This window comes from Myodes glareolus, chromosome 24, assembly GCF_982192425.1.
Source record: "Myodes glareolus chromosome 24, mMyoGla1.1, whole genome shotgun sequence".
NCBI lineage: Eukaryota > Metazoa > Chordata > Mammalia > Rodentia > Cricetidae > Myodes > Myodes glareolus.
The window spans coordinates 15,811,487-15,829,623 of NC_142049.1; the positions used below are offsets into that span (position 1 = coordinate 15,811,487).

At 48.2% G+C, this 18,137-nt stretch overlaps 2 protein-coding genes across 4 annotated transcripts in view; both read right to left on the minus strand.

Annotated features, from left to right (window-relative positions):
• The window catches only part of Alpk3 (alpha kinase 3), a 42,152-nt gene extending 41,253 nt beyond the window's left edge, over positions 1 to 899 (minus strand). For both annotated transcript variants that reach the window (XM_085683089.2, XM_048434952.3), the window contains exon 1: positions 753 to 899. In XM_085683089.2, coding sequence (XP_085539215.2) covers positions 753 to 895 — 143 coding nt within the window. In that variant the 5' untranslated portion in view covers positions 896 to 899. The remainder of the gene's footprint in view (positions 1 to 752) is intronic.
• Positions 900 to 11,279: 10,380 nt separating this feature from the next.
• Znf592 (zinc finger protein 592) overlaps positions 11,280 to 18,137 on the minus strand; it is a 51,819-nt gene continuing 44,961 nt past the window's right edge. For both annotated transcript variants that reach the window (XM_085683090.2, XM_048434950.3), the window contains exons 8-10: positions 17,873 to 17,985; positions 16,789 to 16,924; positions 11,280 to 15,093 (exon numbers count right to left, since the gene is read on the minus strand). In XM_085683090.2, the coding sequence (XP_085539216.1) occupies positions 14,575 to 15,093; positions 16,789 to 16,924; positions 17,873 to 17,985 (768 nt within the window). In that variant the 3' untranslated portion in view covers positions 11,280 to 14,574. The remainder of the gene's footprint in view (positions 15,094 to 16,788; positions 16,925 to 17,872; positions 17,986 to 18,137) is intronic.

Consider the following 18,137-nt stretch of genomic DNA (forward strand, 5'->3'; position numbering starts at 1 on the left):
TCTGTGTATCCTTGTATCTAGGAATAACATAGCTCCTAAAACAGAGTCTTCAAACTTCTTTAACTCCAAGAAGGCCAATGAAGAGCTCAATCAGTTCCACCCCTCCCGAGGCATCTCAGCCCCCACCAGTCTTGAGACTGGGCAGAGCAATTGACTCCTTCAGAGCTTCAAGCCGTAGATCCCTCCCTGGTTTCCCACACAGGGCCACCGTTACCTCCTGGCACCCCCTTCCTCTCAGCTAGACACAGTACAGTGCTAGAAGACCAAAGTCTTGGGCCCGGAGGAGGACCTTGAGTTACCCCACCGAAGTCTGGCTCTCACTCTAAGCTAAACAGCCTTCACTGGTTCCCCCACACCCACCCACCAGCAGCTTCCCCTCCTGTGAAGCAGAGGAATTTCAGCCACTCTGGATCTCCTTATCACTAACTGTGGAATTCAGCCCTGGGAGTAGCCCGGTGTGGGGTGAGGGAGTTGAAAAGGCCTTTGGGCCCCTGTTCAAATTCTCCTCAAATTCTCCTCTCTTGGGCAGCACATTTGAGGCACACGGGGTCTCAAGGGGTCAAAAGAGTACCATGAGGGTCTCTTCCGGCCTGGTTCTGTCCCCAGACCTCAGGGCCTCGAGTTGAGAAAGCTCGAGGGCACGGGCCTCGCCCCAGGCCTCCAGAGCTTGGGGCGCTTCTGAGAGCCTGGCCACACCCGGCCACCACCCAAGGGGCAGATCAGGCCGGCGACCCAGGGCCCAGACGACTCACCTAGTCTCTGGCCGCACGCTGAGCAGATAGCTGCGACTAGTCGGGCCGGGCGTCCACACCGGCCCGTCATCCTCGCCATCGCCACCCGCCCCTGCCCGTCCACCCAGGCCCCAGCCCCGGCCCACGGCCCTCCGCGACCCCATGGCTCCGCCGCCCCTGCCTCCAGCCCCGGCTCCTGCCCGACGCTGACGCGCACCCCTATTTATAGCCCAAGGCTGCTGTCACCTGCTGCTGTCCCTCCCCCGGACCAGCGCGCTCCTCAGCCTGACCCTAGGGCCAGGGAGGCCTGCAGAGAAACGCTGCGAATGCCAGCCCTGAAGCAGAAAGAAAGGGTGCCTAGAACCCCGGTCTCCCCACAACCTTTTCCTGGCTCCCCCCAGTTTTCAGAGACGCTTGTGGAAAACAAAGAGGCTCAAGGAAAGGGGAGTTTGAGAGAGATCTTCAAAGGGCCCCACTACCTCCTGCTGGCCAGCAGTCTTTAGGCCAACACTTAGACAAACTCTGCCAGCGACACCCCCCACCACTCCCCACGACCCCCATTCAAAGGAGTCCAAGATTCCTGGGTACACATTCTGGGTCTTCCCAGAACCTCTACCAGTATCTAGTGTATGTTAGCGTCTCAACAAAGGCTTCCAGAATAACCCAACCTCTTCCATCCCTGCAGGCTTCATTTCCTAAGGTCAGAAGGGGAAAATGGGCCAAGTCCTAATGCCTAGAAAAATGATTATATCCTTCAACATTTCCAGAGCAAGCTGCTAAGCGCTGTCTAAACCGGGTGTTTACTTTTGGGGAGCGATTTATCCGTTCCTTCAGTGGATTTATCTGTTCCTTCCACATCCCTGCACCTAGAAACAGCCTGCAAATGGAGAGCTCTAAGTGACAGAAAGTGGGAGTGACCGGTGCAATCCCTCTGCTCTCTGGCTGAATTCCTACCACACTGTTTGGAAATGGCTTTTCCCCCACTGTGTGGCAACTGTTGAGTCAGACTCGGCCAGACCATTCACGGTCATCTCCTGACCACAGGCCCAAACCGGTGCCAATTAAAGGTCTTTAAAATATTCTTTTATTGTCTCTCTCAGCCCTGGCTTCAAGGCTAGCGCTGGGACTATACGTGTGTGCCATCATTCCTGATTTACCAAGATTATTTTTTAAATTTATTTAATTTTATTTTATATGCATTGGTGCGAGGGTGTCAGATCCCCTAGAACTGGAGTTACAGACAGCCGTGAGATGCCATATGGGTGCTGGGTATTGACCCCAGGTCCTCTGGGAGAGCAGCCAGTGCTCTTAACCACTGAGCCATCTCTCCAGTCCCAAAACATCCTTCTAAAAAAAGGATGAGATACTATACTACTGAGATACTACAGCACCCTGCTGACCCTCCAGCCTCACCCCACCCCTTCCTAAGACGATATTAGCATCTCTCAGGGTCTAAGCACATTAACAACTTTTCCACAGTCAGATTATTCCCTATAATAAACTAAATTATTAGTTTATTTATATATTATTTATTTATATATAATATATAATATATAATAAATATATTTATTTGTATTTTTATTTATTATAATCATTTATTGTTATTTATTTATTATTTATTATATTGTTTATTATGTATTTATTTATATTTATATATTATTTTTATATATAATATGTATGTATATAATATGTATAATAAATATATATGTGTTTATATATTTATAGACTATATATTATATATATTATTTATTTATAGTTAAATTATTAGTTTATTATCTAAACCTTTGTAAAATGAGCCACCGTTTTCCCACATTTTCTTATCAAGTCCTTTCCATGAAAAGGCAAAATCTTTAAAAAAGTTTTGTTTTTTTAGATTTAGTTATTTTTGTTTTACATGCATGGGTGTTTACACATAATACATCTAAGTGTCTGTGCACCATGAGAATGTAGTGCCCACAGAGACCGGAAGAGACTTGGATACTCTGGAGATGTGTTAGCCACCATGTGGATGCTGGAAATGAACCTAGGTCCTCCAGATAAGGTCAATACTTTTAACCACTGAGCCATCTCTCCAGGCAAGAAAGGCAAAAATCTTATCCTTTGTGATTTGGTTTATTGCAAACTCATCTTCTTCATGCTTCCTTTCCTTCTTTTTTTTTTTTTTTAGATTTATTTATTTGTTATGTATATAGCATTCTGCCTGTGTGTGTGCCTGCACACCAGAAGAGGGCACCAGATTTCACCATAGATGGTTGTGAGCCACCATGTAGTTGCTGGGAATTGAACTCAGGACCTCTGGAAGAGCAATCAGTGCTCTTAACCTCTGAGCCCCCCTTCCTTTCCTTCTTGTCTAAAACTTTGCCAGTTTCTTGCTCTGAAGATTTCCCTTTTCTCTGTGTAGCCCTGCCAGACCTGGGAACTCATCTGTAGACCAAGCTGGCCTTCGAACCCACAGAATCCCACCTGCCTCTGCCTCCCTAGTGCGCTGTGTAAAAGCATGCCCCATCGCCATTCTGTGTGTTTAATTTTTTGTGGGTATGGGTGCTTTGTTCCAGGACAACCAAGACTATACAAAGAAAAAAAATACATGTATGTTTTCCGGGCTGACCAGCCTCATCGCTTTATTTTTTAATGTTTATTTTGGGTGTTAGTATGTAGGCACAGGTGTTCCGTGATGTGTGTGGCGGCAACAGAACAATTGAGGGAGTCAGTCCTCTCCTTCCCCCATGCGGGTTCCAGGGACCAAACTTAGCACGTCAGGCTTGGGGACAAGGGCTTTTACCTGCTGAGCCATTTTGCCAGCTCTCACTTCATTATTTATTTGAGACAGTCTGTGTCATCCTGGCTGGACTGGCGCTCACTATGGAGAGCTGGCCTCGAACTCACAAACATCCACCTGCCTCTGCCCCCCGAGTGCCAGGATTAGAACAGCACACCACTTGGCCTTCTCACTTTATTTGCTGAGAGCAGGTCTCTCGCCGAACCCAGAGCTCTCTAAAGACAGAGCGCCCCAGAGCCTCTCTCCACCTCTACAGCCCTGGGACCATGGGACACACACACCTGTAAGGCCAGCATCTGGAACGTAAGGACAAAAAGATCAGGAGTTCATGGTCATCCTTGGCTACATACCAAGTGCGAGGCCAGCCTATGTTCCAGGAGAACCTGTTTTATAAAGAAAAGAGAAGGGGGACTAGAGAGCTTGTAGAGAGGACCAGGATTCGGTTCCCAGCACCCACATGGTAGCTTAGAACCAACTGTCTGTAACTCCAGTTTAAAGAGATGCCCTCTCATCTGGCCTCCATGGGTTCCAGGCATATGCTTAGTGCACACACATACACGCAGACAAAACACCCATAAACATAAAACTAGAAATGTAATTAATTAAAAAAAATAATCTCTGGGGCTGGGGAGATGGCTCAGCAGTTAAGAGCACTGGCTGCTCTTCCAGAGGACCCAGGTTCAATTCCCAGAACCCACGTGGCAGCTCGCAACTGTCTTTAACTTCAGCTCAAGGGAACCCAATACCCTCATACAGACCTACATGCAGGCAAAACTCCAATGCACATGAAATAAAGATAATTACATTTTTAAAAAGAAGAAGAAATCTGGCCAAAAGCAAGCTGTGGTTTGAGATAATGGCAACTCTTTCCCATTCCTGTTTAAAATCCGGACTCTTTGCCATAGCACCTTTTGCTACTTATAGCTGGAACAAAGTGTTGTCTTAGAACTGCCATCCAGTATAACAAACATTTGTGAATAACAATAATTAAAAACAGAAATAAAGAGAGGTTCAAGCCTTCCCCTTTGCCTTCCTCACTCCCATTGGCCAACGGTTCCTTGTTCCTTCAAAGCACAGGGGTCAGGGTGCCGGGGAGTGAGGTGCTGGGTATGGTGGCTCTTGCCTGCAGTTCCAGCATCCAGGGGGCAGTGGCACTAGCCTGAGCTACATCCATAGTGAGACCCTGTCCCAGAGAACAAGGAAGAAGGCTAAGGAGGGGAACGGCTATGAGTTCAAGACCAGCCTGGGCTACACCAGCACAGCCTGGGCTAAAAACACCACAGGGCAAAGCGAAGTTAGTGGGCAAGAATACCAGCTTTGAAGAACAGAATAGTCCCTTCCAAGAGTCTCAGGATCCGGGGCCTTCTCGGCCTGTTGCTCTGGCAGCTTTCTGTCTTCCTCCCTCCCCACAGCTGTAAAGGTTATCAAGTGTTTGCTTCTCCCTGAGATATTTACTCTGCCCTTCACTGCTGAACTCAGAAGAGCCCAGAGGGGACCAGTTTCCTTTCCACGCTGTGATGACTTAGCTGACCTGGGTTACAAAGTACACACAGCCTCCTGAACAAGGCCAAAGCCATCCCAAGGCCGTGTTCATCAAGAATGGCCAGAAGCCAGTGCCTGGGGGCTAACTTGATCTCCTAGAGACCAGAGTTAGTTCTCCAGATAGTGTTGGGGACTGTGGACCCCCAGACCCTGAATTTCCTGTAACCCCCTGCCTGCCGGAGTAAACAACTTGTTTTTTTTTTTAAATATTTATTTATTATGGATACAATATTCTGTCTGTGTATATGTCTGCAGCCAGAAGAGGGCACCAGACCATGTGGTTGCCAGGAATTGAACTCAGGACCTTTGGAAGAGCAGGCAGTGCTCTTTACCACTGAGCCAAACAACTTTTTTTGCAGCTGCTCTGAGCACCTGAGCACAAGACCCTCAGGAGATCCCGATGGCAGGGAAGTAGTTTCTGGTGGATTTGGCTGGGGGCGTGGCTATCAGGTAAGAATCCCTACTGGAACACAATAAAAGAAGAATTCTTAGCGTTACCTCTCTCTGTCTCTCTGTCTCTCTGTCTCTCTGTCTGTCTCTGTCTCTGTTTCAATCTCCAACCCCTTGCCCGATGTAGTACGTAGAGCAGGCATTGCGCTACAGACAGAGGCAGGGGAAAGTTGAGGGAAGAATATATGGCCACAGCTGTAAGGGAAGAAACTGAGCAGGGCCCAGTCAGGGTTGGCAAGAAGGAAACGGCATCACTAAGTATTCCTCTACCTTGGTCCCCTCCCTGCCACCACTGTGCCTCAGCACTAGCTAGGACGTCCTGGAGATGCCCAGTCCCTGCATATATAGCTCCAGGCTGTGAACCACACCCCTCCCATGTACAGCCCACCTCATAACGAGATTCTCAGATGGACGTAAAGATGCAGACTACCCACGGGATAGCTTTTTGCTGTCCTCGTTTGTTCTTGGTGACTCCGAATGATGTGGTACTTGCAATGTAGACCAGGCTGGCCTCAAACTCAGAGACCTGATGCCTGTCTCTGCTTCCAGAATGCTGAGGTTAAAAGGTGTGCACCAACACAACCGGCGCTCGCTCGCTCTCTCTCTCAATCTCTCTCTCTCCCTCCCTCCCTCTTCTCTCTCTCTCTCTCTCTCTCTCTCTCTCTTAATTTTTTTTTCTTATTTTTGGTTTCCCGAGACAAGGTTTCTCTATATATCAGTCCTAGCTGTCCTGAAACTTTCTCTCTAGACCAGGCTGGCCTCAAACTCACAGAGATCTGCCTGTCTCTGCCTCCCGAGTGCAGGAATTAAAGGTGTGTGCCACCACCACCCAGCTGCTCTTTTTCTTCTGAGATGTGTATAGTTCATATGTACACACTTGGCCTTATGGACATGAAGAAACCAGAGGTCTATGTCTTTCCATGATTACCGGAAGCTCATAGTGCTAACCAGCTGGCCAATGAATCCTCAAGATTTTCTTGCTGCTGTTCCCCTCTTCCCCTAGCACTGGGTTCACAGGCCTGCGCTGCAACATTTAGCTGATAGGTTTTGTTTTGCTTTGTTACTTTTTTCCCAAGACACGGCCTCTCTACATACCGCTGACTGTCCTGGTCCTCACTCCCGTAGACCAGGCTAGCCTTGAACTCAGAGCTCCGAGTGCTGGTATTAAAGGCATGCATCACCACCACTCAGCAACACCCAGCTTTTTTATGAACTCGGGTTCTCATGCTTGCACAAGCAGTTTAACCACCCAGCCATCTCTCCAGCCTGATGTCTCTCTGCTTGATGATACATCCACTCCTCCCAACAGTTCCTTGCTCGAAATGGCTCCTTGTCACAGGCTCTCTCACCATATCCACCCAGCTACTGCGCCATGGACCACTTCCCATCAACCTCCCAGAGCAACGTGGAGCAAAATCAGCAGTAACTTCCCTCTGGTCTGGAGACTTCCTAGATTATATTTTGTGGTTTTGGCACCCATGTGGACCCATACCGAGGCAACCTTTTTCTACAAGTTATGGCACACACCTGAGTCACAGGTCAGTTGGGATTTCCTAGCTTCCCCTCGGAGCTCTGCAGACCGGTGGCCTGTCTCAATATTAGAACTTCAGCTTAATGGGTGAACCTTCACACGCCTCCTCCTCATTCTCCTCATAGTAAAGCCAAGTCCTAGCTCTGAGTTCAACAGGACCCAGATTCTCTGCTGGTCTTTGTATCCATGAGATCCTATTACCTCATAGTGCAGGCCATCCTTCCTGCAAGCTGATCTGGCCTGGTGTGTGTGTGTGTGTGTGTGTGTGTGTGTGTCTGCCCCACGTGGGCCAGACAAGCACTCCAGCACCGAGCTACATCCCTGGCCTCTTTCTTACCTTTTGTTTTTTTAAGACAGGATCTCACTAAACTATAAAGGATACCTTAGAACTCATTCTTGGCCTGGCAGGCCTTGAACTTTCAATCCTCCTGCCTCAGCCTCTGAGTAGCTGCGATGACAGGCCTGGGCCACTGGGCCATGTCACAGTACTCTTGGATGCTCCTCTGAACTCCCTCCAAGAGCTTAGATAGTAATCAGCTCAGGCAACTGAGCCTCTGTTTCGAGAGGGCGTGGCCTCCAGGTCCTGCTCTTCTGGGATGAGCTAGCCAGTCTGGCGTTTTCCTCTCCTGGGACTGGAGGCATGGCCACAGCTGTGCTGGACTAAGTGGGCACCAGTTAAAGGATTATGGGTAACAAGAAGGCACTCTGATTCTAGTTTGATTGGAAGGGGAATTTGGGTCCCCAAAGTAGGGTTACTCAGATAGGAATTCTCTCCATCCTAAATGCTGTGATTGCATGCCAGGCTGCTACACGTGTGTCCAGGCACCTTCCTGAGGTCACAGGGCACAGTTAGTCGGGCCCAGAAAACCAACTCATCTCAACTGAGCCAAGAAAGCCTCCCAACGTTGGCGTCTCCTTCCAGGGCAAACGAGCCCTTTCTTCTCTTCCCCAACCTCAGCCTTGAGAATGCCAGGGAAGTGCTCTCCACTAAGCTCTACCCTGCCCTTTCTTCGAGTCTCTCTCATCTTAGCCACCCAGGCTGGCCTAGAGTTTGGTGAGCTTTCTCTCCGTGCCCCAAACCGCCAGGATTTCAGGCTTGTGCTACTGAGGCTTCCCGCGGCTTAGCCCTCCCTTGCCTATTCATCTGCATCTTCTCATTCTTTTTAAACTTCGAATGCCTCCTAGTAACAACTGCTACCATTCCTGCCCACGCAAGGAATGCCACTAAGGGATCGGGCCACCACCAGCCCCACCCACCTCCTACTCCATTGCTCCCTCCCCCACCACCAGCGTTGGGTTGAACCCAGAACCTTGAGCACACCAGGCAAATGTTCTACCACTGAGCTACACACCAGCACTACCACCACAACTTCCAGCCCAGGCAGGGCTTGAACTTGCGATCCACCTCCCCATTGCTGGTCAGTATCATCGGGCCTGGCCCTTCCACGGCTATCTCTCATTGCTACCATCTCTTCACAGTTTTTGAGAGTCTTTCCTATAAGCTACAGCTGGCCTGGAACTCACTATGTAGCCCAGGCTGGCCTCCAACTCACTGTGTGGGAAAGTATAGACTTGAACTCCCAATTTTCTTGCCTCTGTCTCCCTGGTGTTAGGATCAAGGTGTGTGTCACCTACCTAGTTTTGGCTCCATTTTAGAATCACAGTCACAATCCTCTTTCAGAGCTGTGAAAACCCCACAGGTAGAGCTTCGTAGACAGTATCAATTCTTTACTCCTAGCACCTACTCAGTGAGTTCAAGGCCAGCCTGGTCTACAGAGTGAGTTCCAGGACAGCCAGGGCTGCCAGAGAAACCCTGTCTCCAAAATCAAACCAAAAAGAACATGAGCCTCACCCACTTTCAGAGAATGGCGGCAAAGGTGGCTTCTACTTTAGGTCAGTAGATCTGGACCATGGCTATCTATGTGACACCATGTCTGTCCTTGAAATCAGTGATACTACAGATCTGTGGTGACTTAGGCACTCAATATTACGGGGCTCCTCTCAGCTGGAACTGACATAAATGACTTTATCATATTTTGTCATCAACTTTCCATATAATCATTAACATTTAGAGACTTGTCATATTCTTGCACTAAACACAATTTAAATTTAAAAAAAAAAACCACTGGGTATGGTGGCTTACACGTGTCATTTGGCACTTGGGAGCCTGAGGCAGATGGGTCTTCATAACTCTGGGGACAGCCTGGACTACACAGTGAATTTCAGGTTAGACTGTGCTAGAGACTGAAACTGTATGCACACATATTTTTTAATTTTTTCTTTTTTGAGACAGAGTCCCATGTATTCAGGCTAGCCTGGAACTCACTATGCAGCCCAAGCTGGTCTTGAACTCCCAATCCTCCTGTATCCATCTCCCAAGTGCCATGATTGCAGGTGTGTACCATCACTCCCAGCTTAATAAAAACATATTTGAAGGCCAATACACTATACAAGGTTTGAAGGTGCCTGAAAATTATCAATAGACAGAAAAGTCCAATTTGGAAAGGGTTAACAAAAGGCAAAAGTAATAGCAAAGAACTCAGTACGTAAAAGCAAAAACCCATTAGAAAGTTGAAATATAAATAAATGTACTGGGAATGTAGCTCAGTGGTAGAATGCATATGTATATGCGTATATATATCTATATATACCTATATACATATATATATATATACACATATAAACACACACACATATGTTCACATGCACAGGTAAAATAGCCATGCTAGGAAAGGATCTTTTCCATTTTGTATAGATCTTAGTCAAAAAGTAAATGAATAAGTAAAAGAATTCTTGCCTTTCAGACAGTTTTCTCTACTTGAGTGTAAACATATGTGGAATGAGAAGATAGAATCAAGCCAAGGTCAGGATACCCAAAGAGATAAAATAATCTTCTCATCCGGCAGATGAGAATACTATCCTGTATTGCAGCGCCTGCACTACAGGACCATTCACAAGCTGGGCAAGGGCCTGGAGATTTAAACACACAAAGACACACAGACAGAGACACGGGTCATCCTTGAACCAGGAATGCTCCAAGAATGCCCCCTTTAGTGTGTACCAGAGCCGCTTATATAGGGATCCTTAACTGATAGCCACGTCCCAGCCAAACCCACCAGAAACCACTCTCCTGCCATCAGGAACTCCCGTGGGTCTCGTGCTCAGAGCAGCTGCAGGCTGTCTCAGAGCCGAGGAAAACAAGTTGTTTACAAGAAATTCAGGATCTGGGGGTTCAGTGCTCCCAATAAGAACAATGACTAAGACCAAATGGCTCTAAACAGGGATCAGGAACTGGCGTTTCTGACTTCTAGCAACTGGCTTTCTCCAATCTCTCACACAGCTCTTGAGATCACCCAAGAAAAATGAGAAAGTCTTTGTGGTGGTGCAGGCCTGACATCTTATTATTCAGGAAGATGAGGTAGCCAGCCTGGCTACAAAGCAAGACTCTTGTCTCAATAAAACAAAAGGACTGGGAAGGACTCAGTGGTAGAGCCCTTGTCTAGTATGCCCAACACTCTAGGACATTAACTGCTATGATCATAATTACAAGTATACCATAAATTCAATTAGGAACATACCAAAGGACTGGAAGGGGGACAAGACTGACAACTGCACTTACTAAGAGGATGGGATTATAAAGATGTGTTTGGGGACTGGAGAGATGGCTCAGAGGCTAAGAGCACTGACTGCTCTTCCAGAGGTCCTGAGTTAAATACCCAGCACGTGGTGGCTCACAACCATCTGTAATGGTATCCGATGCCCTCTTCTGGCATGAAGGTGTGCGTGCAGATATAGCACTCAGATAAAATAGATAAATACGTGTTAATTTTCTCTATTAGTGGTCCATCATTTTCAAACAAAAAGGCATTTTAACCAAGAACTTGGGGGGAAAAAATCACGTATTTGGGAGTCATGGCCCAAGGCATCCTGTGTTCACTGTCTAAGTGGCTGTATGTTGATGAAGTTGGGTGGTGTCTGGACCTCTTGGCGAAGACAAGGGACATATTCTAGAATCTAACATCTTCCTTTTTTAGGTCAGCCTGAGAACATATGGCTGTTACTAGCTGAGCCAGCTGTACGCACTCAGGCACACACTCACTCACACACACACCTTTTAAAGAACAGTTGGACGCAAAAACCTGTTTGAAGCTTTTGAAGAATTATACTGACCCCGTGTCTAAGTTTTGAACAACCTCTATAACATTATGTAGGTGGGAAAAAAAAGCAAGCTTCAGAACATAGCGTATAGAATGCTACTGTTTGTATTAAAAATAGATATATAAATATACATATTTATAAACTCATAAATGCATAGAATTGCTCTGGAAGGATACACAAGATAGAGATAACAATGAGGAACTCTGGTGAGGACACTGGAGGCTCACCTCCATCAGGAAGTTTACTCTTTATTGTATATTCATTTTGTACTGTTGGATGTTTCGTCTGTTGTCAAATGTATATGTATCTATTTTTTTCAAAATGTTCCTGGTGCTGAATGTACAACGGTGAACGGGACAGAAGTTCCTCAGTCTGGGGCAAGGCAAAAGGTGGAATTCTGGGGGCGGGGGGGGGGGGGGGGCGGGCACAACGCAACCATCAAGTTTCTAAAACCCAGACTGTTTATATAAGAGGCAAATTCTTTACAACAATTAGTCCGTGGTAATTTGGCATGTCATTTTACAAAGACAAAGCAGTTAAAGTATAAATACTAGTCCTCTGTCAAGCCTCAGTGTTGGTCGTTTCTGGAGAGCAGAGAATCTGCCCCCACTCGAGGAGAACATCCACGGCAGCAGTGAAATACAGCAAGCATCCTCAGATGACAAACAACAGTGCATTGGAAATCGTTATGAACAATCGGGAGACTGTCTCCAAGGGAACCGGGTGTTCCCCAAGAGTTAGGTAACCTCTTCTGCAGTGCTCCAGAAAGATGGGTCTTCAGGTAGCAAAGTGAACCCCAGTGAGAATGGACATTACAGGGACACCGCGCACGCAAATGCAGGGCCCTCCTTGGGGTGGACAAGGCACTGGTGGACTCCACGGAGGATCTGACACGATGGGGCACCCTGCCTTTTTGGAAAGAAGGGGGCGCTTTGATGGCTCCATGCTGCCGACAGGCTGGCAGCAGCCAGAGCAGCTCTGTCACTAAAGTAGCACAGTGATTGACAGGCTTGACTCAGCACCATCATCACAGGTGGTCCAACCTAGGTTATCCAACCTCTCTACGGCTGTTTTCTTTGTAAAACAGAAGGATAACTGAGATCCTTGTGAGGATTAAATGAACATCTCTGTTAAGCGTTAACAAGATGCTGGCCATGAGCAGGACTGGAAATGCTATCTTCATCATCATTGAATAATGGATAGGCATGCAGGCCAATTCTTAATTGATACCCCACACCCAAATGTGAGCAGCCGATGAGGTGCTCCAGCCTCCAGGCCCACATAGTGTTCTAGAAACTAGTGCTTGCACACTTATGACCTCATGAAAGCCTGCAAGGAGCTGGATGGGGATTGCTGAGGAGGAGCCTGTGAGGAGGGCTATTAGGTGCTGGCTGAAGGCAGAAAGAACTCAGACCATGGCTCAGGCTTCCCAGAGCAGTTTCTGTTCTCCTACTCCAAGAGGCTGGACCTGGCATGGGGACAGTTGCTCCACCCACAGTTTCTCCACCTTCTGGGTTCCAGCTCCCATGGTTTTGGAGTGGGAAGAAATACAGCCACACAGTTCAAAGCCCTCTATTCACCTCAAGAACCTGTTCTCATGCATGAGCTGGGGTACACTCCCTGCAATGGGGATTAGCCTAAGGAGGAAGATTGATGGGATCACAAGAGAAACCAGGGTTATGTGATGGAATTGGGAAGGGACAGTGGCTGGCTTGGGTCTTGCTCAACAGGCCTGACTTTCCCTCAATGCCAGCTGGGGAAGAAGGGAGGTAGAGGCCCCCCAGGAAGAACGTTCATTTAAATGGTATAGACAGCAGAGCCTCTCTGGACTTGAGGCAAGAACTAACTCTCCCTACTGCCATTAATTAGTTTTTCACTACAAATTTGGCATTTGATAGAGCAAGAAAAAAAAGTCTTCAATTGTGAAAAGGCCATGCATATTTATCCAACTTGATTCCTAATACATATTCATGCATCCCTGGAAAGATCAAGGCTTAAGAACTCAGTCAGCACCCTTCCCTGCGATGCATGGGATCCTGCGGGGCCTAGCCCCAGACCATTTGAGTCAGAGAACATCTTCCCACAACCTGCTCAGGCAGAACCCACCTCTCATCTCATCCTAATTCTACCATGTCTGGGTTTGCTGTGACAATGGCAATGGTCTCCAAATGCTGTACAAATGTCACAGAATTCCTTCTTTCTGCCCCTCACCAAGAACCTCCTGGATTGAAAGCCCTTTAATGGAGAGACTCCCAGAGAATATCAATAGGCCTTAGGCCAATGCTACTAGGCCAGAGTCCTTGGAGGTAGCTTTTGACTAGTACTGACACCCTCCCTTGCTCCTTTAGAAGTCTCCAGAGAACCAAGATGTTCCCAAGCACAAGTTCTAGAATCTAGAGCTCCATGGGCAGCAGAAACACTGTTTTCCTTCAGATAGGGCAGTTAGGGCACTCTGGGAAGAGCCTCAGGTGGAGCAAGGAAGGGCTAGCTCACCTGAAGATGAATACAAGAGCCTACCTGCATGGTAAGAAGATTTTTTTATTGAAATATAGTCTGAGCAACAAGAATGTAGCCGAGAGGAGGAGGGGCTGGCCTGCCTGAGGCAGCAGCCTCTCTAATGGCACAGGGGCAAGAATACAAATATCCCAATGTCTGTGTACCCCACGCCCCACCTGTCAGGGATTGCAGGATAGCAGCAGGAGGAGGGCCCGCCCACAGCCCCCGAAGAGGGCCTGGCTCTCGGCACCTGTCTGCCTTGGCCATACTTCATGTTTTCCTCAGTTCCAAACAGGAGTGTACTGACACTTCTCCCACCCACAGAGACATGATCAGCCAGTGTGACAGGTGAAGTCCTCAGGATGTTTCTGGGGAGAAGAATCAGAGAAGACAGAAAGGAAAGGGTGAGCAAGGGACCTCACCAAGCCAGGCTGGGCACAATTCCAGGGAATGGCCAGCACTCTTCATTCCCTCCTTCTTGGGCTCTGAAGGCAGGAAGGAGAGCTGGTGTCTACGGGGAAACGGAGCTCTGAGGAATTCCTGCTGAACACAGCAGGTAGGGAGCCCAGAGTACAGCCCCTAAGGGCTGCAAGCTGAGATGACAGCATTGGTGTTGTACTACCTAAGTAGCCTGGGGCTGGAAGGACACGTATGAGAACTGGGGTACCAGGAAGCAGCATAAAGCCATAAATAACAGAAGCAAATCCAGAGTTGTGAAAGATTCTGGATGACCCCATATTTTCTGGGGCGGGGATATCCAGAATCTACAGCTCAGGACAGACACTGCTCCAGAGCACAGTGGCCACGCACACACTGGGACAGAGCTTTTTCTTTCACAGTCTGCACAGCAGTGAAGGTGCCACAGCTGATGGCCACAAAGCCTCTGGTCACACCTGAGGAGATGGTGCATGGCTGTTCTGGTCCTGAGAGGCCTGTGGTTGATTCTGAGGGCCTTGAGCACTGTCTTCCTCCAGTGACAGGCCTAGTGATCTCCTTGGCTCTAGGTCAGGCACCAAAGGCTCACTGGCACATCCTTCCAGTCCATTCTCTCTAGTCTCCATGGCCACCTCCTCTCCAGAGCATGCCTCTGTGTCCGTGGCTTCCACCTTCACTTCCACGATCTCCTCCTCGTCCTCCTGGTCTCTCACTTTGTGGACTATGAACAGGTGGCGGTTGAGGGAAGTAGCAGACGTGTAGCATAAGCCACAGAGGAGACACTGGGCTGTGGAGCTGTCCACCTGGTGCTGAGGTATGTGGCTCTGGAACTCGAGCTCTGAGTCTGTGGCAAAGCTGCATTTCGCACACTGAAATAGGGATTTGTGCCTTTTGGTAGAGGAAACAGTCGCGCCATTGCTAGCGCCTGGAGCATCTGCCATTCTGCTGACGGGTCTTTTCAGATGGTTCGCCTGAAAGAAAAGACAGTGTGAGCAGAGACGAGGTGCCCCTCAGGGAGAGCGCACGAGCCGTGGAGCTCCGTGGAGGTCAGAAGACAACCTGTGGCAGTAGTTTTTCCCTCCGTTGTGGGTTCTAGGGATAGCTCAAGTTTTCTGTTTGTTTTTTTCTTTTAATTTTTTATTAGATTTATTCATTTTCTTTTATGTGTGAGTGTTTTGCCTGCAAGTGTATGTGCGCTGTGTGCCTGAATAGGTCAGAAAAGCGGACTGGGTTCCCTGGAACTGCACTGCTGGGTAACTGTGAACCACCATGTTCACCTAGCACCATGTGGGCGCTAGGAATTGAACTTGGGGCCTCTGGCAGAGTAACAAAAAGTATTCTTAACTGCTGTACAATCTCTTTGGCCCAACTGCTTTATTTTCAGTGTTATGTATAGATGTGACCTAACAGGAAGGCAGAGTCCTGCCTACCCCACTTCTCAGGTCTTCTGCAAAGAACACATTCCCAGCTATGCTTAGTGTTGGTCAGCTTGACACAGTCGGGGCCATCTGGGAAGAGGGGCCTCCTTCAGATTGGCCTTTTACAGGGCATTTTCTTGATTAATGATTGACGTGGGTGGTGTCACCCCTGTGCAGGTGGCTCTGGATTGTATAAGAAAGCAGGCTTAGCAAGCCAGTAAGCAGCACCCTCCATGGTCTCTGCTTCTGTTCCTGCCTTCAGTTTTGGCCCTGACTTTCCTCCATGATAGACTATAAACTATAGGTTACAATGAAGTCTTTATCATAGCAATAGAGAGCAGACTAGGAATCCTGTGTTTTATAGCGCCTCTAAAAAATAATATCTCATGAATGTTTTTTAAAAAAAAGCTGTAAAACGATTTCTGCTGCTCACTCCTCTCTCCCTGCAGCTCTGCACCTAAGAACATACTCTGGAGCTTGTCTCCACATGAGTGAACACAGAAGCTCCGTGTTTCTAGTGGCAGCACGCTAAGCCACTGTGGGCTGACAGTTTGCTCCAGCAGACATCACTGGACACCTTGCTCCATGCCTAAGGCCCAGCACTCTCTAACCAAGTCCTAGAAGCAGAACTGCTGCGTCAAATGGCGCGTGCATGCATTTAAGAGAAGGGAGGCTGCAAACAGTCTCACGCATTGGCACTCACCAAAAGAAAGGAATTGACACTCCACCTACTTTGTGTGCTAGCACCAGTCCCTAAATAGACAACCTCCAGGTAGCTCTCAGACTTACCGAGTCCTCTTCAGAGCCCCTGATGTGGGAAGAATCTGCAGCAGAGGGGCAATCAGACTGCTCTAGAAGCGCACCAGAGATGGAAAAGGGACATGCGACACGGGTGAGGGACGACAGCAAGGGGCTGCAGAGTGAGTTCTAGACCTGACTCTTCCTACAGTTAGAGCAACAGGGAAGGAAGAATCCTGCCCTGATGAGGTAGCTCTGCCTGCTTGCCTCATAGGATTCGAAGGAAGCAGAAGTAAGGTTACAGCAACAATTGTCTGACGGGCAGGCTTTCCCATGAGTCTTTGTTCCTATCTCTTACTCATGTCCAGTGCCCTACTGGGACCACATTTAGGTGTCACTCTGCTTGCTCCATGACTACAGCTACTAAGGGGGCCCTTGAAGCCCCTCTAATGCCTTTCCAGTCCCAGGCCTCACTGAGCAGCCTGTTCAAGGCAGTGATCCCACACTCACCTGAGGGGAATGTCCACCTGGATGTCTGACTTTGGATGTCTGGCTCAAATCAGGGTTTCTGATACCATGCATAAGGCTGATGTGGCTCTCCAGGAGGGAGGGCCGAGGAAAGCTGGGGCTATCCTCGGTGCAGTACCTGCAAGAGTGCAGTTGAGGAGGTGAGTAAAACCCCAGGTTCCCCCGTGTTCCTCACAAATACGTGAGGGAAAGCTATGTGAGCAGGTAGATTTCTTAATAAAAGCAGCAAGACGGCTAAGGGAGCAGACACCAGCATTCAGAAGGCTTGCATACTTGACACTAAGCTCTCATCCCAATACCATTCAGAGGGTCTAGTGCTGGGCCCGGGCTGGTAAGAAAGGCCAGAACGCACCCATCACAACACCATCTCTACTCTCAAGAATTAGGCACCACTGAGAAAATCCGGGCCCTAGAAGCTGGTTCCCGACTGTCACGGGATATTTTGATTGCACTGTGACACTCTGAGACTGTTAATAAAGTTAACCTTGAATCAGGGGGCAGAGCCAATGACTAGCTGATCTGAATTAGTCATAGAGATTTTGGAGGACCCAGGATATGACAGAGGCATAGGAAGGGACAGGGAGGGGCTTAAAAATATTTGTGGGCATTTTCGTTCCAGGAATTGTGGAGAGAGGGTCGACTGGTTATTCCTTGGTCATTTTCTTGATTTATCAGGGTTTTACCCCAATATCTGATTCCTGAGAGTTTTTTATTTTATTTTTATTTATTATTATTATTATTATTGGCTTTTTCAAGACAGGGTTTCTTTGTGTGGGCCCTGATTACCCTAGAACTAGCTCTGTAGACCAGGCTGGCCTCAAACTCATAGAGATCTATCTGCTTCTACCTCTCAGGTACTGCTGGGATTAAAGTGGTGCACCACTACCCGGCAAGTTTTTATTAATAATAGAACAATTTAGACAAGCGCTCCGCCTGACGTGCCAGATTTCTGACTCAGCTAGTGAGCCCCTGCTGGAAGCCCCTGGACTCACAGAAGAGAGCCCCAGTGGTGCCACAGGCAGAGCCTTTTCAATTTCAGGACTTTCCCCTCCTTCTTCCAACTCACCCACAAGTGTAGACCTTCTTTACTGTGTCGTGGTTGTTACGTATATGTTTGCGCAGGCTGCTGGGGGTGTGGAAGGATTGTTCACACTGCCGGCACGGGTACCGCTTCAGTGTCTAAGGGAAGAGAAAACAAGTCCCAAGGCATCAGAATCCTAAGCTCTGGGTCCATCTTTCTTTTTAGTGATATGACCATGAAGGAGAATAGCCCAAGACATTAAGATCTATAGCACATACCCAGGCTAAAGTACCAGGAACCTGCAGTGCCC